The 27,438-nt window shown below is 38.8% G+C and overlaps 1 protein-coding gene across 3 annotated transcripts in view; it reads right to left on the reverse strand.

Moving 5' to 3' along the window:
* Positions 1-4,115: 4,115 nt before the first annotated feature.
* The window catches only part of spen (spen family transcriptional repressor), an 85,307-nt gene continuing 61,984 nt past the window's right edge, over positions 4,116-27,438 (reverse strand). For all 3 annotated transcript variants that reach the window (XM_073031831.1, XM_073031830.1, XM_073031828.1), the window contains exons 9-15: positions 26,828-26,941; positions 26,199-26,299; positions 15,431-23,993; positions 7,541-7,921; positions 6,986-7,180; positions 6,687-6,845; positions 4,116-5,440 (exon numbers count right to left, since the gene is read on the reverse strand). In XM_073031831.1, the coding sequence (XP_072887932.1) occupies positions 5,309-5,440; positions 6,687-6,845; positions 6,986-7,180; positions 7,541-7,921; positions 15,431-23,993; positions 26,199-26,299; positions 26,828-26,941 (9,645 nt within the window). In that variant the 3' untranslated portion in view covers positions 4,116-5,308. The remainder of the gene's footprint in view (positions 5,441-6,686; positions 6,846-6,985; positions 7,181-7,540; positions 7,922-15,430; positions 23,994-26,198; positions 26,300-26,827; positions 26,942-27,438) is intronic.

Genomic DNA, 27,438 nt, shown 5'->3' on the forward strand with positions numbered 1-27,438 from the left:
GTGCACAGGCTGGAACTTGCTTGCATGTCAAGCAATGCATAATTCGGGAATTAACTTATGCACCACTATGACCATGCACTGAATCAAAGAGTGTGTAATATCACCAGCAATAAAAACATCCATGTATTCCCGAATCAGAAGCCATGGATGAACAACAAAGTTCAGAACCTGGTCAGGGCTCAGGACAGTGCTTACAGATCTAGTGACACTGCATCATACAGCAAAGCCAGGTGAAACCTTAAAATGAGTCACTAAAACCGCTACGTACAGAAACAAACAACAGAGACACACTTCAGTAAATGTCACAAATTCCCAATGTGTGTGAGAAGACATCAGTTCCATTACTAACTACAAAGGAAGGATCTCCTGCCCTGTAGTAACGTCACACTAGCTGAGGAGCTAAACAATTTCTTTGCTTTGTTTGACAGGGCCAGCAACGAACAAATGATGAAAGCCTTGACACCCGAGGACACAGCGCTGACACTGAGCACACGAGGTGGACATACCCTACGCAGTATCCACACACGCAGAGCAGCTGGGTCAGGTGGAGTAACCGAACAGATCCTCAGGGTCTGCTCTGACTAGCTGGCAGAGGTTTTTACTTCAATTCATAATCTCTCTCTCTCCCTTGCTGTGAGCCCTGCATGCTCCAAAATATCAACCATCATACCAATCCTAAAGCAGTCAGCAAAATGCCACCAACTCACTAGTAATCACCTGTTCAATCTACCATCCAGCAGGATAAACAGAAACATCTCTGCATGGAAAACAGCTCCCCCCCCCCCCCCGCCCCCAAGGCTGTCGGGCACCGAACAGTGCCCCATTTTACAGTTTGTTTTTAACTCAGTTGTTACTTAGATGTCACTCTAAATAACTCAAACATTATTTTAAATTTATTCATTGTGTTTTATTCTGCTCTGCACTGTAATCTCATTGTCCTCAGCCATGACAACTAATTAGATTGACTTTATGTCCCTAGAGTGGTGCTACACACAGGAGTGGTCTGTACACAACGTGACTGACAGGATGGGGGATGTGGAGGGGAGGGTTAGTGGTGGTGGTATTGATTAGTCTTACTACTTAAGAATCGTAACTGTTTTTCAGTCTGGTAGTCCTGGCGTGGATGGGATCCTTTATTGTGTCACCTTTCCGTATACATGTCCTCGTTGGCAGGCAGGGTGGGGCCAGTGAATTATTCGGCAATTTTGTCTACCCATTGTAGAAACTTTGGTGTACAGTACATTGCATGTTAGGATGTTCCCCACTGCACAGCTGTGGAAGGGTGTGAGTGTATATGTGCACAGTCCAGCTCTCTTTGTCGTTCTCATAGAGGCTTTGTTGAGCTTTCCTGATTTGTGTAGACTGTTCTAGGACCACACGAGGTTGTGGTCCTAGAACCACATATGTGCATTTGCAGGATTTTGAAACCGCTTGTGGTTCCCACTGCAATGCTGCCATGTAAAGAGGGGTGTGAGTGAAGCAAGTTCTCCTGGAGTCAATAATTATTTCCTTTATCTTGCTGACATCGAGGAAGTGGTTATTTGCCTGGAACCAGGCCTAGAGCTCTCCCACATCCTCTCTGCAGGCCTTCTCATTCTTAAAGGTGATGAGCCCACCATTCTTAAATCTCAAATTTAAGATATTCTTAAAAAGTCTATTCTCTAAAAGAAATTAAAGTGCAAAGCATTTCGCTGAGAGACAGTAATACTGGATCGGATTCTTTCACATGAAATCACATTAAAAATTCAAAATCAAATCTAATGGTACTGACTGCAATTACTGGAAGTTGGAAATCAGGAGATTTGAATACAGAAATAGAGTGATGACATCTCAAGAAAATGCATAGCAGAGGGGGATAAATAAGTAACTACCAATATTTGCATCTCTCAATATTCATTTGATTTTATGTTTTTCTCAAGGTATTTATTTTCTAAGCGTTCTGCCTTCCTCACAAATACTTTGGATTACTGTCCTACAGAGTATGGGTAACCCTCCAAGTACTGAACTGTAATCAGCTTTCTGAAGACACACCAATGATCTGTATTTCTTGGTGCAACACTATTAGATCACAAGAATAATTATTACTTTTCTGAAATGAAACTTTGGAAATTAAGTGGGAAGATGCCCAGTTGAGATGAAGGATCATTCATCTTATTGAATAAGGGAGCTGAACACCAAGAAAATCTGCAGATGCTGGAAATCCAAGCAACACACAGAAAATGCTGGAGGCAGCCTGGCCTGCTGAATTCGTCCAGCATTTTGAATAGTGGAGCTGGCTTGTTTCTCCTCCTCTTGCTTTCATTTTTAATATCTATTTTGTGGATATGATTGTTACCACACATACTTTACACTTTGACAGTTCATCAGTCACCTATTTTTAAATTAATTTTCTAACATTTAATCTTCTCCTGAAAGCACATACCCTTTACTAACCTTGCCCAAAATGTATGAATCTTAATAATGAATGGTAGCTGTATGAAGAGGTAGTGGCTACACCCTCTCATGATAAGTCAGATTAGAAAAGGAACAGTTTTCAAGGTTTTGCATTTCATTGACTCCAACCATGAAATAGTAGAAGTCTGATGACCTTCTTGTTCATTCTAAAATGAACTAGCACCTTATGTTTAAAACAAATGCCACAACTCTAGGAGCTAAGGTGGACAAACACATTCTCCTAGGCAACTTCAATGCCAATGTCATAAAAGGCACAAAACTCTGAAAGACTGAATGGCAAGGAAGGAGAGAGAAAGCCAACTCCAAGTATCCTTGTCCTGACAAAATGCCTGGAGCAGAGTCATGTCATAATCTGTTTCATAAGAGACATGAACACGACATTATGGAAAGACACCTGATCTAGGCACTGACACGTTAGACTTTGTCGTCATCTGAGTCAGAGAAATCAAGGATGTCCACATCACTGACATCATGAGTAATCAAAGAAGTAAACCCACTGGGCTATGAACAAAACCTTTTTCAATTTGTGCTTTCTTTTTAAAGTCGCCTGTCAAGTTCAAGCTGGGTTTTACTTGACTTTTATATCTGTCTAAAATTTTTTAAAAACTTTAAAAAGCAGTGAATAATAATGAAAAATAATGGTTTTATACTTACCATAGAGACTGCATGATCTACACTTAACTGATAAATATAAATTTATAAATCAAAATCCCTCATGTATGGCTAGAGCTAGTAATTGCACGGTAAACAAGGTTACATACTGTACAAAAGAACGATGACATTGTATTGTAATGTGCACAGATCCACAGTACCAGTCTTGGATAATTATCTACCTAAAAACACCACTATAAATATCATATTTTTGTCTGAACAAAGATAATATATCTGAAGTGTATGCAATGACTCCACTCATCAATATGATGAGAAATAGCAAGTTAATTTAGTTAGAAAAATGAAAAGCTTAACTTCAGCAGAGATGGAATTCCATCAAGTTTTATGAATGAAACCATTTAAATTGGATCTAATTTAAACAAATGCTTGACTAAGATATAAAATTCTAAGCATGTCCAATTTCAGGCTTTAATGCTTGAACAGACTTAAAATTCAAATATCACTATAATTGTATTTTTTAAACATAGGAAACTGTGACACTTTTCTGGGAAGGGCTAGGACACAGTGTTAACTTGACATAAAGACAGCAGGGAAACTCCAATATGTCATAGTTCCACTCCATCTCCATATGTCAAAGGTAATATATTCCAAAATATTCTTCACAATAATTTGATGAAAAAGAAATCTTAAGATCTGAAAATAAACAGATTTGTTTTTTAAACTGAGCAAATTAATTCTGCTTTCTATACTTGATCCCAAATCATCAGCAGTATAATTATATATTCACATCACAGCTCATTGTCAATAATTACACATTCACTATTCCTTGAAATCACTTTTAGTGGATTCCAAGGTCACAGGACAGGTCCAGAAGGTGCAGACGCCATGATCATATGGCATGGCACAGCCTGAAACAGGCATTGTTGATGTTGAATTCTGTGAGACATCTTAAAAAATCATCTACCCATCAAAAAAACATCTAGCAACATTGAATAATGCCAGATAGTAGGTAAGTTGTATGTTCAGTTCAGAGAGAATACTACCATATCTTCTATAATGTGCTAAGATTTTTATTCTGTGTATCAAAATTATAAGTGCCTTCAACATTACCATGAAAGAATTGTTTTTGAGTTTTACAAATATTTACAGCACTGTGTAACACGGTTCAAGTCTGGGGGGGTTGGGTTTCCTTTCTTTTTTACACAAGTTAATCAGATCAGACCAAAGCACAGAATTCCAAAAGTACTATGTACAAACGCCATTAAAAAGTACAAGGAGACTGTTTGCTGTCAGTAGGTAGTTACAGCTAGTTACATGGCTGGCTCTGACAGCACAGCTCTATTTTCTCAGGAGTACCAGTCCCCTTGTGCACCCTTCCTACCAGTTAGGAAAAGGGTGTTTATTTATTCAGTACCAGTTTTTGCTGTTTATTGGAGACCACTTTTCACCACATTGGCTTAAATCTGAGTTGGATTGCTCCAAAAAAACAAGGAGGATTAAAAAAAACAAGTAAAGACTGTGGAAAGAATTTATAAATTAATGAGATTGAACAGATGTCCTGACAAGCATAAAATACTCTCACATCTTGAAGGGCAGCGTTAAGGAGCAGTGAAGCGCACTTAAGAATGAATGAAAGTACAAAGTCCGCATATGAAAATAAGATTTCTCTGAAAATGCATTTTGGCACAGGTAAAATTGTATGTTTTTTGTCATCTCAGCAAAGTTTGAATTCATGGTTCCAAGGTTTCAGCATTTCCCACCAGCTTTATTTCCCTTTTCAGCTTAAACTGTTCATCCCTCTTCTCTCAGCAACTGTCCGATTGATTCCTCAAAAGAAGATTTACAAAAGGAAAAAGTTGATCATTACGGTTGACGGTGGGGTTGAGAAGCATCCCATATCTGCCCTGCTGAAATAGGTAGCGATTTTAAGGTCCTGCCTTCCAAGTCCGTCAGAGGGGTCCAGGATGCTACCATGATAAGATCCATAACAATCTACTGCCATACAGTCACCAAGTCACTAATATAGTGCAATGGTAATCCCAATTCACTTAACAGGAATCGCCGAGAGTGCAGGATTACATAGAGGGGTTTCCACTCTGCCACTGGAGCCCACCAGTTCGCCCAGTACTGGAAACATTGTAAACACGTAGCTGCCCATTGTCCAAGTCGGGCCTTGCTTGGAAGAAGATTGGCAGTTGGCAGTGTAACGGAGTTCAAGATTAAAAGAGAGCAAACCAAATGCTCACACTGAAGCAATGACAATCATCAAATGAGGGGAGATGTTGGAGATGCTGGCAAGCAAATCTGGGGCTAGGCGGGATAGATGACTTTCAGAGAATTCACAGGGTGGGAATATTTGAAGAACGTAAGCAGGCTGTAAAGAGAAAAAAAATACAAAATCAGTTTATGTAGTTTTCAAAACATTAGTGGATTTCATGTAGAGTAATATTTATAAAGAAAGGTCACTTAAAATATTAACATAATTCCCCATGAACCATTTTGATATGTAAAAGGACCATAATAAGATTTAATTTCATTGGTGGGGGGAGTGAGGTTGTAAAAATCAGCTTCATTATGTCAAGAAGCTCAGAAACAAATCTCTTATAATTCATCAATATTAACTGTTTATAAATAGATCAGATTCCTCATTATTTCACCAACTGGAAATACAGCATGATCAGGGAGAGGGAAAAAAAAACAGCATATCCAGCAGGAGGGCAAATGACAGAAATGGCCTAGAAATAGTCAGATTCAACGTAGGGTTGGAAACACTAAAGTAAGGAATGAAAGAATGCTTTACCTTCCTGCTGCCAACCACTTTATCCTCAAGTACATGCTATTATTTCAAATCCCACTGAAAAATGCAATTATCTATTTCTTACAGCCCACTGGAAACTCCTATAATATTGTTCAGTTACATTCATTGGGGCAGCACAGTATTTCCCATTACTGCAATGAAACTAATACAAAACAATATAAGACAAAGAAAATTTTGTCACACTCCTGAATGAATGACATTGCCAGCAACACACCCCATGCTTATTTGGCATTCCCACAGATGACAAAGAAAAAAAACCGCACACACAAAGAGCCATGAGGTAATGCTGCATCTCTATAAAACTCTGGTTAGACCAGAGTTCTGGTTGCCTCATCAGAGGAAGGATATGGATGTCTTAGAGGGGGCGCAGAGAAGATTTACCAGGATGTTGCTGCCATTAGAGAGCATGTCTCATGAGGAAAGATTGAACTGAGCCATAGTTTTTGTCTTTGGAGTAAAAGATGATGAGAGGTCACTTGATAGAAATGTATACAATGAATAGAGGCATAGATAGAGTGGACAGCCAGCATCATTTTAGGAGAGTGGAGGAGACTAGGGGATGTCAGAAGTAAGTTTTTTTCCCCCAAAATTGAGTGGTAAGTGAACAGATGGTAGAGGCAGATATGTTAGGTACATTTAAATGACTATTAAATAGGTATAAGGTTGAAAGAAAAATGGATGGCTACGTGGGAAGGAAGGGTTAGATTGATCTTGCTGTAGGTTAAAATGTTAGCACAACATCATGGATTGTACTATGCTCTACTGTTCTATGTTCTCAATGAATTTCAGTTTGATAATCTACCTGATTCGAGCCAGGATTTGGAACATTGATAATTCCAGCAGCTTGTTTGAGCTGTAGATAGCTGATAAAACCAGCCTTCAGCGACTCTGTCTGACTCACTACCTCCTCCTGATCACGGCCACAAGGTAATGCTAATAGTAAGCAGTAATCAGTTTCCACCTGGAAAACAAAATTTGTGAATTAATTTTAAAACAACCAAGATTTCTTTCTTTGCAAGCACCATATTAAACTTACAATGTAAAAATAAAATTGCTGTTGAGGCATTTAATGCCCCATTAAGGCATTTTAAAGTCACTTACTGTCATTCTGCGTGCTACACCTTCTAGTTGTGTTGCTTCCAACCGCATGCGCTGAGCAATTCTGAGCGGAGGTCCACCCTCTGATGCTGGAAGCGATCGATGGGCCAGCACATTGTTGCCAGACACAAAATGTAGTTGTACTGCAGCTGTATCATTCTTAAGAGCTAGCAGACCCTGCCACACAATTGGGTATTTCTAAAGAGATAAATATTTCAAAATGTAAATCACAGTTAACAATCCTTAAAAATTACTGCACTTCAGGAGTATTAATCCCTTCTTGAAAAGCAATTTATTCCTTAAATTTGAGTTAGAAGCACATCATTTTTAATCATGGAAAAATGGTTAGGTGGAAGTATGAAACGAAGTGGACAAAGGTGTCAAAGTAATAACAGAGATAGAAATGGGAGAAATAGTCATCACAAGACATCACCAGTATAAGTAAATAACTTCCACATTCAGTCTTAACATTTGTACATAGCTTGAAATATCGTCTTATTAAATCTAAATCATCATGTTAGTAAATAAATCGAAGATAGTGATGAAGCTGATGCTTACAGTTAGAAGCTGCACCATGTCCACAGGTCTTTGTGAGCCTGATGACGTCTGTGGTTCCTGCTTTACAGTGGCTTGATGATCTGGCCTGGATATTACAGGTGATGGGGCTGCTCCTGGTGTTGAGGACTGTGTTGAAATAAACGATGACTGCTTTGGGGTTAGTGTTTGGTGAGGTGAGGGCAGTTCATGTTTGATTGGCAAAGACACTCCAGTTGGAGAAGGATAGGAAGTTGGATTAGCATCTGGTTGAACACGCTCTCTTTGTAGATGCTGCAGATGAGGTGAGTGCAGTTCCACCTGCCCAGACAGTCTGGTATCCTGGGATATTTGTGGAGTTTTACTTCTCTGTCCAGGATGGACATGTTCCCCTTCTGAAATACCCTATCAGAAATAGATAAGTTTTACAATCATGGAATTGAAAATATTTTCGCACTCATTCTTCCCATTGTTTTTATTAATGAATTAAGACAACCTCAGCAAAATTGCATAATAATTCTGCCTCCTCAATGATCTGCTGTGACTTGTCATCTGGAAATTGTCTTTTCAGGCCTGCTTTTAATATTGAAAATTAGCTACCATCCCACAATATTTTAGAAAAGTTGAGCAGAAATCTTTCATGGGAAGGAAGAAATGATGTGACTTATTATGTAGAAATAGAATTATACTTTTTATAGATAATTCCAAAATCAGAGAAATCCCTCATTAATGGATAATTAATTTTGCAGTATCCTGGACTGAAATGATGGCTTTTGAAAGGATAGAAAATAACTCAATTAAAGATATAATTGAAGGGTGGTAGTGGTGTGGAGAGAATTGAAGAAAAAAATCTCATTGAGAAGAGATCTGAAATTTTCAAGGCCAGTAAATTCCTCAGTGGATCTTCCAACATAATTGTTTACATATCAATCTGTAGTTGGAATAGGAAAGCTCAAAGCCGTGACAGAAGTTAATACGTTAGTCTTTGTTGGAGTCACAATAAGTTCTTGGTTGTTGTAATTGCTGAATATAGATTTTCCTTACATTGGGGATAAAACAGATCAGCAATGTCTCAGTTCATCATAAAAAAACTGAATATAGATAGAATAACAAATATCCAGACATACAAAAACCCTGTGCATACAACATGGGAGTAGTCAAAAAGACGAACAATGAACTTAATACTGATGACTACAATCAATTACAAGTGCCTTTTGAAAAAATGGGGACAGCATGAGTGCAAAGACTCAAAAAAAAGTATGCAGTAAGTGAGCAGACTAATTTTCTTCTGATGGTTACAGGAGGTTAGAGAGACAGATAAAACTAATCACCAAAAGCTTAGGAGTTGAAATCCATTAGCTAGATAGTGCACATCAGTTCAGATTTCACTGAGAGCCCAATTTCAAAGATAAATTTCAAGTCCGTGACGCATCCTCAAGGAAAATAATTCAGTGACAAACACATACAAGAAAAAGTTAATGAGCCCTTTGCAATTACCTGGTTTTCTGTACTAATTATTCACGAAATGTAGTCTGATCTTCATCTAAGTCACAATAATGGACAAACACAATCTGCTCAACTAATAACACACAAACAATTGTACCTCTTCTAATCAACTGAGTACACCATTTAAACAATCACAGTCTAAAAAATTATGTGAACCTCTGGGGTAATGCCTTCTACAAAAGCTATTTGGAATCAAGTGTTCCAATCGATGAGATGAGATTGGAGGTGTGGGTTGTAGAGGTGCCCTGCCCTATAAAAAAGACACAGAGAAACAGGTTACTGACAGAGCCTGTGCTTCTCAAGAAAGATTTGTAGATTTGTTTATGTGCACCATGCTTCGATAAAAACAACTTTTAGAGGACCTTAGACAAAGAATTGTAGAGATACATGAAGCTGGAAAAGGCTACAAAAGCATTTCTAAAGACCTGAGTGTTCAACAGTCCACATTAAGAGAAATTGTCAACAAATGGAGGAAATTCAGTACTGTTGCTACTCTCCCTAGGTGTGGGCATCCGGCTAAGATCACAAAATGCAATGCTGAAGGAGGTGAAAAAGAACCCAAAGGTAACAGCAAAAGACCTGCAGAAATCTCTAAAACTTGCTGAAGTCGCTGTTCATGTGTCTACTATTAGAAAAGCACTGAGCAAGAATGGTGTTCATGGAAGGGCACCATGAAGGAAACCACTGCTCTCCAAAAAAAAACACATCGCTGTATGTCTTAAGCTTGCAAAAGATTACCTGGATGTTCCACAACATTTCTGGGACAATGTTCTGTGGACAGATGAGACAAAAGTTGAACTTTCTGGCAGATCTGTACACCGCTATGCTTGGAGGGAAAAGGGCACTGTACACCAACACCAAAATCTCATTCCAATTGTGAAGCATGGTGGAGGGAGCATCATGGCTTGGGGCTGCTTTGCTGCCTTGGTACCTGGACAGCTTGCAATCTTTGAGGGAACAATGAATTTAAAATTGTATCAAAACATTTTACAGGAGAATGTCAGGTTAGCGGTCCTTCACCTGAAGCTTACTAGAAGTTAAATGATGCAACAAGACAATGATCCGAAACACAAGAGTAAATCAACAACAGACGCTATGGCATGACCTGAAGAGGACTGTTCATGCAAAGGTATCCCAGAAACACTGAAGAACTGAAACTGGTTTGTTTGGCGGAATGGTCTAAAATTCCTCCTCACCATTGTGCAAGTCTGATCAACAGCTACAGGAAACATTTGGTGGAGGTTTTTGCTGCTAAAGGAGGTTCTAACAGTTACTAAATACAATAGTTCACAGACTTTTTACAGGCTGGATTGTAAATGATTAAACAACGTCTTCAATAATGACATGAAAAGTACAATTGTTTGTGTGTTATTAGTTTAGACAGATTGTGGTTGACTGTTACTGTGAATTAGATTAAGAACAGACCACATTTTATGAGTAATTAATGCAGAAAACCAGGTAATTGCAAAAGGTTCACAAATGTTTCCATGCAACTGTAAAAGGCAAATATGTAGGTGAAAAATAAAAAGCATTGACAATCTAAGTAAAACAATCAAAGTGCTATAGTAGGTAAATTTTGCAATGAACATACTCAAAAATGACAAAGAAACTGAACCTACAAATTTGACAACCATTAAAAATAAATTCAATCCAATATAAAACAGCAAAATTTACAACATTGTCATCAGCAGCAAGAGAAGGAAATCCCCAAGCTGCTATGTCTGGAAGTACAGGAAAATCACTTGACTTGAAACTTGCAGTGTCACAGGGATCAGAGCCATTACAAACTACATTAATGACATAGATAATTAAACAATCAACTCTAGCTATCTAAGCCTACTGACAGTACAAAGATAGATGGAAAACTTGGCAAACAAACTACAAATGAACAAGGTGGAATGTAATTTGGGGAACAACAGAAAAACATTTTAGTACATAATTAGAAACCAATATATGTGGGCGATCCTTTGGACCAATGTCTCTGGATACAGAAAACAAACAGCCAATATGTAGCAAGTGACTAGAAAGCCAAAAGAAATGTTGTCATTGTCTACAAATGGGAAAAGAAAAAGAGGGTTTAGAATTATAAATGACAATAGTAAAAAATGCATTTGGAGTATAATGTGGACCTATGGTCATTCTTTTTTGGAGTTGTTATAGTAAATACTAACAAGTTTAATTTTCGAGGTGACAAGGAGGTTCAATTAATAGATATGAAGTGAAATGCCCTAAAACTCACTGGGATCAGAAGAATAAGTAACCGTCAGAATAGGTTCGGAGAGGTCTTTTCCTCAGTACAGCATTCAGATGCTTAGTCTTAGTCTGCTCATTTTCTCCACTTAAGAAACAATGTGAATCTTTAACATTTTCTACAATAGAAGGTTTGGTTGATCAGTCTCTGATTATATTTAATTATCAAGTTTTCAAATCCAGTGCTGTATAAAAACTAAAGTAGATGTCTAAATGGCTGTCATATTGTCCTTTTTACAGAATACCTGCAAGTCAGATTATCACCTCACTTCAAAACTTAAGCATTTGAAAATAATACATTGCACTTATTCAAGCAATATTTAGTTTAGCAGAACTGTCCTGGGCTGACCATATCAAAAAATGTCAAGTTTATGCATTCAAACAATCTTGCAAAGACAATGCTTCAAGGGAGGTCTAAGAAAGATGTACAAAAATACACTCAGAACTAATGAGAAGGCCTGTGGGATTGACGATTTGATGTGTGGAATAGCCACATAGATTAGATTATGTGGCACACAACCTGCAAGATTATATATATAGATCATGATTTTCAGTAGGTGTCAAAGGAATCTATGCAAGGTCTGCCATTAAAAAGCTGTGCTACTAGTGTGACATATATGGTCCGCTTACGGATCATGATTCAGCCATGCATCATACCTGATAATCAACAGATGAGATTGTGTGTTAATATTCAGAGCAGAGATCAACAGATTGTTTAGACTCAAAGTGCATAAAGGGACTCAGCAAGGTAGCGAGTTTGAATGGACAATCAGTCACTGAACAACAAGATAACTTGCCAGGCTTAATGGCCTACTCCTACTATTCTGTAGTTTTCTAAGAGGAACTAAAATCTCTCTGCAAGCTTTGAGTCAATTCCCTTCACCCATTGTCATAGGTGAAACATTTTCTGATTATTACATTGTTACTAATTGTGAAAGCATCTTACCACAAATAGGCTGCTGTGTTTCTTATATTAAAAAAGCAATTATACTCATTTTAAGAATTATTGAAAAGAGATTTGTGATATCCAATGAATATGAAAAGTCTTATTGTCTTGCATATGTTTACAAAAATTGGGTGCAATCTTTTAATCTCAATTATAAGTGTGCATTCAAATAAAACATTTCTCTACAGGAAAATGACCCAAGGGATATACACTCAGTGGTCACTTTATTAGATACACATGCTCATTGATTCACACCTTCAATCAACCAATCATGTAGCAGCAACTCAATATATAAAAGCATGCAGATGTGGTCAAGAAGTTCAGTTGTTGTTTAGACCAAACATCAGAATGGGGAAGAAATATGATCTAAGTGGCTTTGACCTTGGAATAATTGTTGGTGCCAGACAGGGTGGCTTGAATATCTCAGGAATTGCTGATCTCCTGGGATTTTCACGCACAACAGTCTCTACAGATCACAGAAAATGGTGCGCAAAACAGAAAACATGCAATGAGCAATGTCTTGTTAATTAATGAGGTCAGAGGAATGGCCAGACAGGTTCAAACTGACAGTAACTCAAATAACCACACGTTATAACTCTGGTGTGCAGAAGGGCAACTCTAAATGCACATGTTGAACACTGCAGTGGAGGGGCTACAGCAGCAGAAGACCATGAATATACATTCAGTAGCCACTTTAATAGGTAATAAAGTGGACAGAGTATATGTAAACAAATCTTTGAAGTGGCAACATGATTTGTGAAAACAGCTAAAATAAAGGATCCTTGATTTTATAAATAACATGTATCATATCTTCAACTTGGCAAAATACCCCAAGGTAATTCATAGCAGCATTACCACAAAAAATTCAGTAACAAGCCATAAAAGGAGATAATTAGGTTAAGTAAATTTTTATATGTAACTTGGAGGTAAGAGAGTATAGAGGCAGAAATACTTGGGAAGGGAGTTCCAAAGCTTAAGGTAGAGGTAGTTAAAGACTCATCAACTAATGCTGAAGTAGATAAAATTAGCCACACACTAAAACTGGAGAACGGTATTGAAGCTGATAGGGTTGAATGACTGTACAGAAATAGATAATGGCAAGACCCTGGAGGAATTTGAAAATTACACAAAATAATTTTAAGTAAAGGTGTTGCTAGATAAGGAGCCAATGTAAATAAGATTGTTAAGTGAATGGTATAACTTGGGTAAAGCTCTGAACCAATGTTTCAAGGCCAGTCAAGCCCAAGGCAGAAACTCTTGGAGAAGTCTGATCCAAAGTAAAAAAAAGTGATAGATGAAGGATTCAGAAGCACATAATCTGAAGTATGTGGAGAAAATAATAATAACATGCAAGTAGCAGATCTGACAATGGAGAAAATAGAGAGTCAATTTGTATCTCTGTTGCTATTAATCAGGTTCAGCAACAGGCAATGGCTAGGAGGATAGATGGAGGTGATGGCTTTAATTCTTCTTAATTATTTGTGTGAAATATCTACTCATTCAAAATAAGGTGTTGAAGGAGTAGCATACTTTTAAAAATTCCAGAAGTGACTAAGAGTGACTTTCTTGACATCTAAGTGGCATTACAGAGCCCTGTAAAAAATTAAGTCAATGAACATAAAATAAAAATACCGATATAACTACCTACCCTGACATACAATGGCAATCATTCTGGGAATTTCCAATGACCAGAAACATAACTGAACCACTGACATAAACACCATGGCTATAATGGGCACAAGCTGGGAATCCTATAGTGAGTGACTCACTTACTGACTGACAGTCTAAAGCCTTCACATCATTAAACAGATTAAGTTAAGAGCATGAAAAATTTCTCCACTCGACTGGATGAATGGAATACCAATAATTTTCTAGAAACTTGATACCATCCAAAACAAAGCAGTTCACTTGATTGGAACTCCATCAACTCTCCTAAACATTAACTCTCTAATACCACTGATAGACACTGACTTCAGAGTTTACCACCCACGAAGTTGCCTGAGCTACTCCAATATCAAACTGGCCACAACAAAGGAGAAAGCCAATTTGGATGTAGGTACAACAGCACCTGCAGGTTCTCCCCCCAATCACACGCATTGAGTTAGAAAAAATAACACTGGTGCTTCACTGTCACCAGGTTTAATCACAAATTTCTCTCCCCAGATGCACTCTGGAATATCTTCACCAGAAGAGCCGCAGAGATTGAAGGCCTGGCTTACGACCACCTTCTCAAGGGCTAGCAGGAATGGGCAGTAAATGCCAGGCTTGGCAGCAATGCCCACTTTCTGAAAACTGAATGCAAAAAAAAAGAGTGACTCAAGTGAAAGAGACAGTATTCAGGTAGAGCCATGTGTTATCAGAGTACATGCAAAATATTTTCAGATCATATTACAAAGAGGTCAGATTAAGATTAAGAAACAAAGAATATTCTAAGAATACTTCTGATATAATGGTGTGAGTTATAGGATAGTGGCAGAGAATAAAAGAAAACAAATTACAATGAACTGTTAGAAATTGCCCATTTCATGGGAAAATGAAAAATATCACAACCTTTGAGACTGCAAAGCAGCCAGTTAAATGGCAACATGAACTAGAGAGTTCAATGGAATTTTACTCCCTAAAGCAAAAAATATTATGAGAAAATCTAATAAAGGCATTTAACATCATTAAAGGTGCTGAGAGAGCAAATTAACGAAAATAGTCATCATAAGCAGAAGGATAAGTAATGGATAGGTGTCCATTTAAGGTAAAAGCAAATCAGTCAGATTTATTTTTGAATACTGCAAGGTATTATGATCTAGAATATGCCCAAAATTATGGTGGAACTGGATGGGAAAATAGTATTGGGAAAAAAAGAGCATTCAAGAAAGAGTACAGAAATAATCTAGATTGCTCATTCAAAAGCTGGTACATGCCAAATACCATCCTGGATTTTATGATTCCGAAATCCTAAGAATTAATCTAAACTGTGGAATTTAAGCAACTTTTAAAAATTGACATATACAGCAAGACCCAAAAGTTTAGCTGACTTCATAATTTGTTTATGGAATACAATGAGCATCAGAATTGATGAGTGCAGACTTCTTGTTCTTCACATTTTACAAGCTACATTGTATTTCTTCACTAATAAATTACCATAGATAAGAATGATCTCAAAACAATAATCAGTTTTTAAAAGGAAATAATTGAGAGAGGAAAATTGCTGTACTTACCTGAGGTGTCATACTTCGTGATGGCAGGTTTATTCCACCAAACTGTGGATGACCAAGATGTGAAGGATGGAAGTTCCGAAGATCTTGATATCGTGGATAGTCATGGAAGGAACTAGGGACCTGGTGCATGAGCTGAACACCGTGGGAGACCATTACAGACTGAGACATGGGCATTCCAGGGGGGACATTGATCAGCCGAGCTTCACTGTGAGGGGACTTCGCCATTTTCACTTCAGATGTCTTAGGAGCTTCTTTAGCTGGCTGAGGGGTTTTACTAGCTGGAGGAGTTTTAACTGACCCTTCTGGAGTCCTGGCTTGTCTGGTTTCATTATGGACATCGCCAACTGCCGTTAGAGGTGGATACATCATCCGAACATCACGCAGCAGCATCTCCTGGGGGACATTATATTGATCCAATCGTAAACTTCCAGGATGAATTCTGTATTCTGGCTGCATCACAAGGACATCAGGCTGTAGGGGACCCGACCCCCTTCTAATCCCATGATAATGGATTAAATCATCATCAGGTTGATGCTGATTGGGTATCTGAGGCATGCACAAGTCCCTGATAACCGTTGACTGTGGCGTGTTTGATCGCTGCGAACGAAGTTCCATCTGAGATTGAAGCACAGCTCTAGGGGATGGGTGATGAGCTTCAGGTCTAATTCCATATGGGATACCTGGTACTGAAGGGGCATTCATTCTTACTTCACCCTGAGAAAGGTGTCCTAAGGAGACTACCTGAGTCTGTGTCACACTGTGAGGAGGCATAATTACAGACTGTTCTGGTAAATGCACATTGGGAACAAATTGTGCCATTGTGAGGCCAGCATTCAGAACCATGTTTGCATTTATTGACTGAGAAGCAGATGATGTACTACTAGGCTGGCACACTTTGGGAAATGAGGAAGGAGAATGAACAGATGTGTGTGGGGAATGAGGTTCCTGTTTAATGGAAACTGGCAGAGACAGAGCACGTTCTGTTGGGGTGCCACGACCAGAACTGATGTGGTTAGTGTCTGACTGCATCTTACTTGGTATAGCAGCATGGTGAGTGCTGATTCCTGGACTCAGTGTTGACTGCTGAGTTACTTTGACAGGTTCAATTTTAGGAACAACTGGTTCTCCACCTTTTTTGTTAGTAGTTATAATGTTTGGCAGAAGATTGTATACAATCTTCACTGATGCTGGTTGAGAAAGGATGGCAGATTCAGATTTCTCAAGGATCTGATGCTCCTGTTTAACACTTGAAATCACAGGTGGTGTATTATATGGCTGCGCACCACCATGTCCTGCAAGTATGCTTGAGGAATGAGTTCCAATCACATTGTAGCCTGTTGGAGTTTGTGACCCTTTTGTCACAGGTTGTGACTGTGAAACTGGCTCCTGTTTAGCTTGTGACTTGGACACAGATTGCTGAAACTCTATGTCTACTGCACTAGCAGGTGGAATCTGGCTGATTGGAGCACTTATTCGTTGAGGACCTTCAGTCTTCTGGCCTGAGTAGCTCAGTACCACAACTCCTTCAGATGTATTTACTCTTAGCCCTGGACTTGACCCCTGATTTAATGGGATATTATCCACTGACCTTGGCTCATCTGCAATATATGCCATTGTTCCAAGTTTGTATCTGCTGTTTTCAGTCAAGTTTGATCTATATTTCTGTTTTGTCAGAGACATATTTGGGAGGCTGGGTGATTGAGATGGAAGATTACCAGGGCCTCGGTTGTTCACTGAAACTTTTGCCATTTCCTCTTGGTCTAAACTTGGTGGCATTCTGCTTATTACTGAAGTAACTTTAGGTGAGATCAATGAACTAACATGTTTTTCTTTTTCATTAAAGGTTGGTATCTCTGCCAACTGTTGCCCTGCAGTAGTGCATGGTGGAACTGCAGGCTTCTCATCCAAGACCAGTTTGTTGATTTCAGCTGAAGGAAATGCTTCCTCTGTCCGAACTGAAGTCAAAGGTTCATTTATAGCTGTGGTAACAAAAGTTGTAGGGACTCCTGTGGCTGATACATACTTTGGCTCCATGAGAATTTTCCGCAATGTACTGGAGTTTGTGTCAAGATCTGAAGCTTTGGTATCTGGGGGAGGAGCAGCAGGAGGAGGTGTGGAACAAGAACGGGATGCTTCATGTCTTGAAATCCAATCTGACACAGCCCCAGAAGTAACATGCGTAGTTCCTAAAACAGGTGCCGGACTTACTGAAACCTTTGCAGTGGTGGTGGCTGGGAGTGCATTAATAGCCAATCTTGACATGCTCTGCTTAGGCTGAGACTCAGGTGTATGATCATTGTGTTGCTTTAATTTAAAATATGGAGGACTTTTGTTATCCTCATTACATGAAGAATGCTGTGGATCCTGAGGTGAAATAGCTTCAGTTACTGACTCCTTACTTGGTACAGTAACTTTCATTTCATCAGGTTTACACTCTTCTACTCTAGCCATACTGTCAACACCAGTCTTGGGAACACAAAGCGGTTCCACCACTACTCTTTTTGTAGGTTTTTCTACAATGATTTCTGGTGTAACAGTGCTTTGCTTTATGTCAGTAGAAACAGTCACCGGCTCAGGTTCAGAGCTGTTGTCGTCTGCTAGTTCCCCTTTTCTGCCAGTGCTTCCTCGCCTATTACGTCTCGATGCTCTAGGTTTTGAACGCCCTCTGCGACTTGGAGTTCGTGGGACTTCAACAGGTTCTGGTTTCAGAAGGTTCTCAGTTTTCTGGGAGATAATTTCAGACTGCTGGAGGCACATGTCAGGATCTTTTACCTCAGACAAAGTAGTTAATAGAGCAGATCCAGAAACTGAACTGACTGAAACTGCTGACTGACTGTCCACCACTGAAGTTTTAGAAGCCAAACTGTCTGAAGATATAGCTGGAGAAGCAAGACTGACTATTCCAATGGGAGTTTCAGAAACTACATTCTCAATTGAAGTTGAAGCTTTGGAAATCACACTTTCCACTGAGGCAGGAGCTTTAGATATCACACTTTCCACAGAGACAGGAGCCTTAGATATCACACTCTCCACTGTAATAGTGCTTTTAGATAACACACTCTCTTCTGAGACAGGAACTTTAGAAATCATGGTATCTAATGAGGCTGAAGCTTTAGAAATTACACTGTCTGCTGAGGTGGAATCTACTAGCGTAGTAGCTTCAGTTACTACATTACTTGTTGAGGTAGTAGCTTTAGAAATTATGCTATTTGTTGAAGAGGGAACTTCAGAAACCGTTCTTTCTACTGAGGAAACTTCCGAAGACATAGTCTCTGTTGATACGGGAAATTTAGAAACTGAGGGTGGGGCTTTCGAAACACCACGATCTGAAGTTGGGATCTTTGATACCAAACGATTTGAGGGTGATGTTTTTGTCAACAACCGGCCTGAGGCACTAACATCATTATTAGACTCTAATATATTTACAACTGCCTGATCGGTTTCAGGCTGTAATGCATCTGGGGGTGTAGGGAGCACCATATGATCTTCAGAGATGCCTGCCACAGTTTGTTCAGCAGAATATCTTGGAGCAGATGTGAAGTTGTCAGGTTCTGCTGATTCATCTGCAATAATGGAGTCAATGGCAGCTGCAAGTTCGGTTTCACTTGCCTGATGAGCAGGCTTTTCTACTTCTTCCTCTGGCCTAACATCAGGTTCATTTGTTGCCTCTTTGTAAGGATGAACAGTTGGGATTTCTGTTAATTTTGCAATGTTCTCTACTGCTCTTTCAAGTTCTATCTGCTTAGCACGTTGCACAGCTTCTGGTGAACACTCAAGTTTTGGGGTTTCTTTTTCTGGTGATTTTGGTGGTTCTGAAAATGGATTACTTGCTTCTTTTTCTATTAGTTTGGGTGACTGAATGTCATTTTTCACGGAGTCTTTCTTTACTGTCCCAGTCATCTCTACATCACTTTTAGTAACTTTTAACTCTTCGGTATTTAGTCTTATTTCCAAATTTCGTAAACTCATTTTGTCTTCGTTGGTCTTAGAATTTCTTCCCCTTCCGCACTTTGATTTTGAGCCTTTCTCCAAAGTTTTTTTATCTATTATTTCACTAGTGTTTTTATCTGAAGGACATTTTTCTAATGCAACATCATTTTTGTCTGCTTTTTGATCAATTACCATCTCACTTTCTTCTACTGAGGATTTTATATTCTCATTCGAACTTTGCTCAGCTAAGGGTTCTGCAACTTCATCTCTATGGTCAACACAAATCTCAGATGTCCTTGATTCTGTTTTAAACCCTTTTTTTCCTACGTGGCTGCTAAAAGCAGCTGAAGCAGGTACAGAATGTACAGCTTTCTGTGATCTTGGTGATTTCCAGCCTTCAACAGGTTTTGTGCTTTCAGTGCTATCTTTAGTTTCTGTTTCTTCAACTTCTTGTTTTACCTGGTCAGCTTTAAAACACGGGACCTCTTCCCCTGGTCTACGGCGGGATTTTGGGGGTCTACCTCGACGTGGTGGTGTTTGTACATTTGATGGTTCCTGAATTTCTTTATCGCCTCTTTTCCTGGTTGACCGTGATGTATCAGCTGAGTCCTTTAGATTTGGGCCATCATCAACTGTCGCGTAAACTGATCGCACATTTCTGCGTCTTGTTCTACCTAAAGGCAAACTTGGCTCCACTGTTTCAGACTCTGGGGCAGAACTTGGAGACTTTGCTGTATTTTTTGAGACTCTTTCTATTTCCAATTTCTGTTCCTGAACTTTCTGAGTGTCAACACGGGGTGATGATGACCTCTTCAGCTTTTCACGGTCTATCCTCTCACTCTTCCTTGTTACGGGTTTTTCTGTGATGGCTGCAGTGACTGCTTGAAGTGGTGCCTTTGTTCTTTTGGTTTGAGAAGACCTTTTCTCTTTTACACCTACAGAAGGTTCTGCATCTACTTCATTATCCGAAATCTGTGGTTGTACCTCCAAATGTTCTTCTTGCTGGATGGTATCAAACTGGGCAGTGGTAGAAGGATTTTTATCTCCTTTATGGTCTTCTGCTGTCACTTCTTTTTTGTTAGTTTTGGAGGAATCTGCACCGGGTTCTTGCACTTCAGTTTCAGGATTTACGCACTTTTCTTGTAAGTCAGTTCCCCCTGGAGTTGGTGGTTTAATATTCAAATAAGAGGAATGTTCTCCAGCTGATATTTCCTCCTCAGTAGTCACAAGATCTGGAGTAACATTTGCATCTAATTGCTTGTTTACAATAGGTTCTACTTCACAAGGGCTCACACTTACAACAACAGGTTTCAGGACATCTGCTGCAGAAGCAAATTCTGAACGATTCTCTGTTGAGCTGGAAAGTACATTTTCTACCACTGATGCTTCATTTATTACATTATTCTTAACTGTATCCTGCTGTTCAAGGGGAACTGCCTGGGGAACAACTGATGACGGTGGTGGTATATGAGGCCTAAAAAGTGGTGTAGCATTCTTTACCTCTGATTCAGGAAGAGATTCCGGTGTTTTAGGCTGAATTTCTTTTTCAACTTCTCGTCGCTCAAGTTCCTTTGGTTTCTGATCCTTTTCCTTTTCCTTTTGCTGCATACGTGTCAATTCAATGAACCGACTGTGAAACAAGACTACAGGTTCTTGCATCAGTTCTAGGGTGTTATTGGAACCATCTACAGATCCCTGCCTTCCAAATAATTTACCAGAAATTACATCCAAATCATCATCTTTTCTTTCAAGGTGCTGTAGACGTTTTGAATCCTGCTCAAAAATTGAGCTATGCAGGAACCGGGAAGCAAATAGTTCCTGCCTTTCTTGCTCATCTTCCTTATGGTCTTCCTTCTTTTCATCTAATTTACCTTCAGAATCTGTTCTGATTTTTTTCTTTTTCATATACCAAGAGGGGATTGGCCTTGGTGCCGATTCCACCTTTTCCTTATCTTTATCCTTTCTAAAATTTGCAAATCTAGAATCTCGATCCAGAAATGACCAATTTTCCTCTCGCGATGATGACAGAGACTTTGCCCTTTCAAGTAAAGCTTTAGTGTCAGGAGTAATTGTCTTGTCAAGAGCAAAGGAGTAGAATTTATTTCTTTCTAGAGAACTGGATAGCTTCAAGTCTGATATCCTATCCTCCCTATTCCGGTAAAACGAAGGAAATCTAGAACTTTCAAAGGACGTTGAAGCTTTGGGTGAATGAGACTTATGTTCATTATCCTCATCAGAATCACTCGGTACCTCACCTGGTTCTAGCTCACGCACTGAACGCTTGCGAATTCCATCTCGTTTTATAATGCTACTTGGAAAACTAACATCAGATCTACTTGCATCAAGTTTCAAACGTGTTTCCCAACGAGGTGTCTCCTCTTCAGAGCTCTGGGATGTTATTTTAATTCTCGACAAATCTAATACTTGTTCTCGCTTATTTGATTCATATGCATTGCACTTTAAAGGTTCTTCTTTAACAGGAATTTGAATGGTGGAGTCTGGTTTGGGAGAAACTTTAGATTCTTTTAGTAACAATGTCTGACGTGGAGAGTCAGAGTTATCATCCTCATCTTGATAAGCCAGAATATGTCGAAACCCAGGAGAAAGGACAGTTTTTTCAGAATCCTCACTTTGCTGTCGAGAACTCCTATAATTCCTCTCTCGTTTCATGCTAATTTCAAAATCAAATTGGTCAGTTTTTCTCCGCTTAACTGGAGGAGAGTCATCTGTAACATCCTGAGGTGGCTTCCCCACTTCATGGACCAAACTTCTTCTCTCAAATTCATCTGCATTCTCTTTTTTGGGGCTGTTAAATTTTTCTGATTTTGCCATTTCCATTTCCTGTTGCTGCTTAAGCCGGCGGTTCTGTTCCATTTGTTTCCTATAACTCTGAGTGTAATCGATATCAATCCCAAGTTTCTCCTCTGCATCAGATGTCTGCAGTTTTTCATTGGTGGTCTTGTGATCATTTGTTTCTTCAGTGCCACTATACTTCCTCTTCCGTTCATCTCTTTTAATTTCCCCTTCTCCAGACATTTCGTCAAGATGTGGAGGCAGCTGCTGAAGAATTCCCTTAGTCAGAGGTTTCAGTGTACCCACTTTCTTCACTCCAGTTTCCTGAATATCCACCAATTCTTCAGATGGCTCACTTAATCTACACTGTACCTCTATGCTGGACCGCAAGCCAATCCCTGCAGAAGCAGTGGAAGACTCCTGCCCTTCTCTGGGGCTAAATGCTGGAACCAATTTTTCTTGCTTAATTTTTCTGTGCTCTCGTTTGAGTGCCTCTTTCCGCACTGGTCGTCGGTCCAAGTCTCCTTCTTTACCCACTTCTCTCCAGGGAGCCAACTCGGGTTGTTTTTTTAGGCCTAGACGCAGTTCCTCTTCCTCTTGACTGCCTCGTTTAACCTCTAACTTCTGCCTGTCTGTTCTTAAAGCTGGATCTGCAAAACGCCTCTTCCTCGCCTCCAGTTTGTCAATATCCATTGCATTTGGTGCATCAGCACACTGTTCAGGTTTGAGGTTCTTTTTATGCTTAATTTTCACTTCCTTGTCCACAATTTCTATTTGGCTGGCAAGCAGTTTCTCTTTTAACAGTTTTGGCCTAGTAGGCTCTGATTTTGACAGCTCAGCTTTTGTTTGATCAGGTCGTGTTAACTGTACTTTGTTTTGTTCTGTAGGAGGAGATTTGACAACATCATTCTCTGGCTTCCCTCTCAATTTCTCTGAAACCAAGGGTTCAATCACCTTTGTCTCTCTTTCCTTTACACGAGTTAAGATCACACATGGAATTAAATCCAAACGATTTTTTGAAGCTCCTTCTTTCTCTGCTTTTTCTTTCCCTTGTTTTATTTTACCCTTTTGTCCATCAGGATTTAGATCCCTATCTATTTCCTGGTCTGTTTCAGAAGATGGGGAACTTGGAGTTGGGGGTTTCACCTTACGTAGTTTGAGCTTTTCAGTTTTTTCCTTCTTATCCGGTTTCTCCACCTCAGATTTTTCAGTCTTTTTCACTCTTTCCAATTTGTCAACTTTTTCTTTTCGCTGAGTTCGTTTATCGATTCTTTCAGGCTCAAACAGCCGATCTTTCTCTTTTTCATTTTTATCATAACGATCTGGTCGGATTTTGTCAGGCTTGTCAACTTTATCATATCGAGGAGGTGACAATGAGCTGCAACTACCACTACGATCAGAAGATCGACTATAAATCCTGCGTTCAGAGTCCATGCTGTCACTCTGATGTCTTTCAGATTGTGTTGGTGATGCACTACAGCTCTGGGCTCTCCTTGAATGTGTTGGGCTTTGGCTTCGTTCACAAGTTCGTCTTTCATGATCTCGTTCGCGATCAGATTCATAACGTTCTCTCTCTCTTTCTCTTTCTCGCTGTCTGTAACTGTACTCCCTTATGTCCTGTTCATAGGGATCTCTGTAGTCTCTATACTCTCGTGGATCCTCATAATAGCGAGGATCATAATAATCACCCTGGTAGGGATCCCATTCTGCATAAAAATCTCTACTTCTTGCCCGATAGTCTCGACGAGGATCTTCAGGAAATACAGCAGCTGGACCCCTTACTGCATCAAAGTATGCTCGATCTGTAGGATATTCATGATACGATCCTCTCCGGTCCTCTCTGTTAATCAAAGAAATGTATATCAATTCAAATGTCATTGTTTTAAACAAATCAATGGCAGTATAAAATTAATTTTCTATTTGTAAATAGGCCATCGCCAAAATTAAATACTCTAGATTTGATCCTTGTTTCAAAGCTATTCTGTAATGGAAAACTGCAGTCTTTTTTTCACAAGCTGTTGTTAACAGACATTCATTTGATGACGTCTTATCCTGTGCTGTTGAAGTTTTCTAACTCTTTAAATTTAGATAAATTTAAATTTAAATAATAAGACGCCTTTAAATTTGTTTTGTCTTGCCAAGTCTTATCAGCACCTGGAAAGCCTACCTTCTTGTATACAAACCAGCAAACTGCATAGGTTCAATGCTGACCTCTGATGCTGAATTTGTGAATTTTTGCATGTTCTCCTTGTCACCATGTGGGATTTCACCTGAGTGCTCTGGTTTCCTCCCTTTCCCAAAAATGTACTGGTAGGTTAACTGGCTAGTTTAAGTTGTCCTTACTACAGATGGGTTGCAGGAAAATCAGCTGAGTTAATGAGAATGGCGCACTGACTGAGGGGCAGCCTATAATCTATGGGTCAAACAGACTTCTTCGATGTCAACTGGAAAAAAAATCAAAATAGAATATGAAAGGGCAGCATTTGTAAATTTCCATGTCATGAAAACCATTCCTTAAACAGGGCAGCACAGATTGCCTTGTTTTGAAAATGTTACCATAGTGCAGGTATAAAAAAAATTCTTCTCATTGAATCAATGTAGCACAGGGAGCAAAAAAAACATAATCTTTTGAAATGGGGAAAAGTAAGTGGTGCATTGATGAAATTCCAGGACTATATTTGACATAAAAGACAGAAACCATAAGGGACATTACCTATTTACATTGGACATTTCATGTAGGCAACAAGCAAAACACCTGTTTCCACATGTTCCCCCTCCCCCCCCCCCCCCCCAAAAAAAGCACTTCCTACACAGCTATTTCCATCACCTTCGGATAATTCAGATTCAAGCAAGGACATCATCAAATGCTCCACAGAATGTATGGAGTTGCAATATTTGCTGATTAGTAAAGGTCCTACAATGGATTGATCAACAAATCATGGAGTCAAATAGCATGGAAACAAATCTTTCAGCCCACTGAATCCACACAAATCCCATTTAATCCTTCCCACACTATCTTCAGCTCTCCCCCAAAATAGTTCCACTCAATGAGTGCTTGGGCAATTTACAGTGGCCAATTAACTTATCAATCTGCACATATTTGTGAAGTGGATGGAAACCAGAGGAAACTCATGCTTTAATAGGGGGATATGCTAACTAAACACATAATGTACCTGAGGTCAGGATTGAATGCAGATTGCTGGAGTTGTAAGGCGATGGTTCTATTTGTTATGCTATTGCACTGCACGACTCTCATTTTGAAAGTATATTATTATTTACTGAGTTAATGCTTGCAGACACTGAATCATTAGTTTTTTTCCTGCTGTAAGTTAAGAATCAAGTCCTTTAAGTTTCTGTCTTGACAACAGAAGATTCACAAATGGATGAGTGTTTTCACCAAGTCACTGGAGTGATTGTTTAAAGTTTGTTCTGTCTTCTTTATACAAAGTGCATTTTATTAATTTATATCAAAATAAACAGCTACACAAAAATACCAGTAATACAAAATGGTCATTTTGAATTTGGACACAAAGTCTGATATTTTTACCCAGTGATGAATTGATACATCCCTGATCAAAATTGAAGTGCAAGTTGAAAACCAGAAAATGAATTATAACGTTTAAACCCATATATATCTGAATTAGGGAAGAGAGAATTATATCTGACTGCCATGGCCCTTGGATTATGCTAAGTATAGGAAAAACATATTCTAAAGACTTAAACAAAGCTTCCTCCAGAGTAAACCATTTTACCAACAATGCTTTTGAGAGGTAATTAAAACACTAGTGGAATGCATTGGAAACACATTTCGAATATACAAAGGTTCTACATTTTAAAGTTGCTAAGGCAAAAATAATGCATTTATGAGTAACCAATCCATGGACATACAATTCCTAATTTACATATAATAAATGTTCAGACATCTAATTGTCAAAGTTGATCAAAAATCCTGAGCTGAACAGTGTAGCAAACAAGAAGTTCTTCACACTATATAGTTTTCATTGTTTAAGAAGCATTAACAAACTTAAAAAAAAGATTCACTTGCCTTCTCTCTGCAAAGATTTCATACAGATCTCTAATATCTTGCCCAGAGACTTCCATTGAACGATAAAATGCCAACTGACTCTCACGGTTTGCAAAATCCACCTGTATGGAAGATATCTCACTGTTAGGCATTAGAAGCAGAAACTATATCAAGTATGGATATATATATATATATATAAAAAACAAATAAATATAGCTGAATATTCAACTGCAGAAGTTGAACTGGCAGCAAATAGTATTGTTTTAAATGCTTATGTTTCTTGCAAGCATTAAACTGCTTTTCCAATTTGCTTGCTAGTCATTATGCCACTTTAAATTGCTGAATGCCAATAGAGTATGCTTTCCAAAGTTATAAAATAAAATTTTAAACTTTCTGGGTTTTTCTTAAGATTTAAACTAAATAATCCCCTTCAATGTTGCTATTATTTCATGCTCTGGTTCTGAACATAACACATCAGCATCTCATGCAATTCCACAGAACTGAGGAAGGGTTGGGAAAGTTTGTGTATGTGAGTGTGAGAAGACAGGGAACAATGCTATAAACATCTACCTGAAAGACAGAAAGAGAGGAATTTTAAGAATGAAGAGAACGTGCACTCCTAGATTCCCCATGAACTCTCTTATACTAACCTTTATTCTATTTCCTCCAATCTTCCTGCCCTTGGTCTCCTGCACCGCTGTCTGTGCGCATTCAATTTCATCGTACAACACCAGAGCCATTCCTTTCTGACGATCCAACACAATCTGTCCCAGGAGGTAAAGAAAGAAGTCAGCTAGTTCCCTGAATAGGAAGGGCATGTAACTGATATCTAGTAGAATCTCTCGAGGGTTTGTGCATTTTTGAGAAGGGCTAAGTTAGAATTGATGTTTGATGTCATTTTCCTGTAAGTAATCCATAAGCAGAGAGGTCTACTAGAGCTCATATCAATAATGATTATTGTGAAGGTTGTTTACATAGCTTATTCGTGAGCAAGGGACCTGTAATAAAATGTTATTAGAGAAGTTGTGTATCAGAGAGTGACATAGTGAATGACAAATTAAAAGATGAGCTGAAGATATAGAGAATGCTATAGCAAAGAAATAATGCATCATCTTACTACTTTCACATCATTTTATACCCAGAAGAAATTAGCTGCAATGATAAATATAATTTTCAAATAAGCTTTGAACATATGATTTGTTTGATTCAATATCCTCTTCATAAAACTATTGTTGGTCTTACAACCAATTTCAAGATTTAA

The sequence above is a fragment of the Hemitrygon akajei genome, chromosome 29 (assembly GCF_048418815.1).
Source record: "Hemitrygon akajei chromosome 29, sHemAka1.3, whole genome shotgun sequence".
NCBI lineage: Eukaryota > Metazoa > Chordata > Chondrichthyes > Myliobatiformes > Dasyatidae > Hemitrygon > Hemitrygon akajei.